Consider the following 2314-nt stretch of genomic DNA (forward strand, 5'->3'; position numbering starts at 1 on the left):
CATTTCGTGGACGGAAGGAGTATGTAACTGTAATAATAATAATAATAATAATAATAATAATAATAATAATAATAATATCTAAGTGGTCACATTTAGGAATATGACATATTCAAAGCAAATCCCTTTGACAGAGCACAAATCACTTCCGATTTATCGAATAATTTCAAAATTTATAGGAGTAGTATATTAAGTAGTGGGAGTGATGCAGCTTTTTCAGAATTTAATTAGTATTTTTTTAAAACGAGTTTAATTACTATTTTGTCACCAAAAAAAATCCACATAAATCTAACATTTTCAAATACACATATCTTTTAGAACAATATTTCAAATATTTTTTCTGAATTTGACTACTTTCATACTTTGTAACAAAAAAATCCACATAATAATCAAACATTTTCAAATCCACGTGTAAATAACAATATTTCATAAATGGAATTCCTAAATAAATAAAATCACTTCCAACTTACAAAATATATCTGAAAAAAGACGTTTATAATATCACGTCTTTTTCTGAATCAACTAAAGGGATGACTCAATTTGCCATTCTCCGTCGCCCTAGCAAATAATATTTCCGAATAAAGGTGGAAATTTCTAAAAGATTAAAAAAAAAAAAAAAGTTAAAATTATCCAAATCACGTGTAAATCTCCTTAGTTGCTGAAACCGTACAACAATGGCAGAGATTCGCCGGCGAGCAGATCGGAACCCTCATTCCGGCATCTCTGGAGATCCGAAATGCTGCACGATACAAACCGCAGAATCTCCTCAAACAGCGTCTCGTCACACGGAATCGCCAGCGGCCCCGAGTAATTGGCGAATCCGTACTCCTCCTCGACCTGACTGAGCAGCCGCTGGAAGATTGGGTGGTTGAGGTATGTTGCGCGCACGATGAATCTCCGACAGCTCGCTCCGACGGAGATCGCCACGTGCCCAGCCGGCACGTCCGGCGGGAGGCGGCGGCTGGAGGCCGGAGTGGAGGCCTTCCTTCTCCACGATCTCAGCATTTGACGGATTCGAACAATGTCTCGAATTTTGTTGCATTTCGCCATGAGATTAGAGGATAGAGAGATAAGGTGGTGAGAGAGAGGTTTTCGCTTTGAAGATTTGAAAACTTTTACAGAAACGGCGAATGTTTATGGGGTTATATAAGGTTGTTGTGTGACGGAAATACCCCTCGAATTTCAACCTATTTACGAGATTTAGTTATAGTTATATTCTCTTGTTAAATCATTTTTTAAATATTTAGTTGAGATTTACTTCGACATAGATATCTGAAGAATATTATAAATACAGTAATATCGGCGATTTGCTCATTTGATTTATTTTATATCGCGAATTCCGATTTGATATAATAAGTTCAATCATTACTAAAATAATACTACTTTAGCAAATTAAATATGTATGCTTTCGAGAAAATGTGTTATACACCATCACATTTCAATATGTTGTTAACAATATTGTTTAATTCTGAATATTTTGTTTCAATTGTCATTGTCATGACTCATGACAGTATTCTCTAATAGTTTAATGTTTAAATAACAATCAATATTTTTTTCTCTCGCTAAACTGTTTATTGTTTATTCATCTTCAATATAGTATTATCCCTTGTATAGTCCTTTTGGCTCGTAATAATATTATAGATCATAATGTAATTATAGAATTCTAAGAATAATAATCTTTTTTTTGTAAGGAAAAGAATAATAATCTTAATTATTATAGAGTTCATTAATTGTTATGTAATTAACCCAAAAAATAAATAAAAATTATTATTTATTCTAGTAAACAGCTAGATGTAGACCTAACCAATGGAATTCAATTACTATATCCAGCTCGCAATCTAAATTACTACCTAAGTTTCCATAGCAAGAAATTAAGAAAGTTTGGTTAGAACAGGTGGAAAAATGTAATTTGAAAGGATATTACTAGTACTATAGTTTTACATTTCTACAGAATTTCTTTAGAACCACCCATCACATCATCAATTTAATTAATAATTAACCTGCAAATTTCTTGAACATCGTGATAAAAAAACTAACTAGTATCGTGATATAATTCTCGAAAAAAAAACTACGTTATATGAAAGTTTTAATGTCTCCATTTTGCTCTTTTGTAATTTTAGAAAGTCAAGTATCATAAATCAATCTTAACATATAAAATCGGGCTTGACCAACTTACAATTAATAAGTAACTATAAGTTTTCTTGCACCTTTTAATTTTTGTTGTAGTTATTAATTTATTAGGCATGCAGTCGGTGATTAATCTTTTTTTTTTCTTTTTCTTTTGAGGGGGAAAAGAAATTTTTATTAGTTGCCGCCT

At 31.7% G+C, this 2314-nt stretch overlaps 1 protein-coding gene across 1 annotated transcript; it reads right to left on the reverse strand.

The window, feature by feature from the left end:
- Window positions 1-407: 407 nt before the first annotated feature.
- LOC131005585 (auxin-induced protein 15A-like) lies at window positions 408-1123 on the reverse strand. Its single transcript, XM_057932592.1, has one exon. It carries the CDS (start codon window positions 1045-1047, stop codon window positions 649-651), a length of 399 nt encoding a protein of 132 aa, XP_057788575.1. The 5' UTR covers window positions 1048-1123; the 3' UTR covers window positions 408-648.
- Between the last annotated feature and the right edge of the window lie 1191 nt (window positions 1124-2314).

Source organism: Salvia miltiorrhiza, chromosome 1 (assembly GCF_028751815.1).
Source record: "Salvia miltiorrhiza cultivar Shanhuang (shh) chromosome 1, IMPLAD_Smil_shh, whole genome shotgun sequence".
Classification (NCBI taxonomy): Eukaryota; Viridiplantae; Streptophyta; class Magnoliopsida; order Lamiales; family Lamiaceae; genus Salvia; species Salvia miltiorrhiza.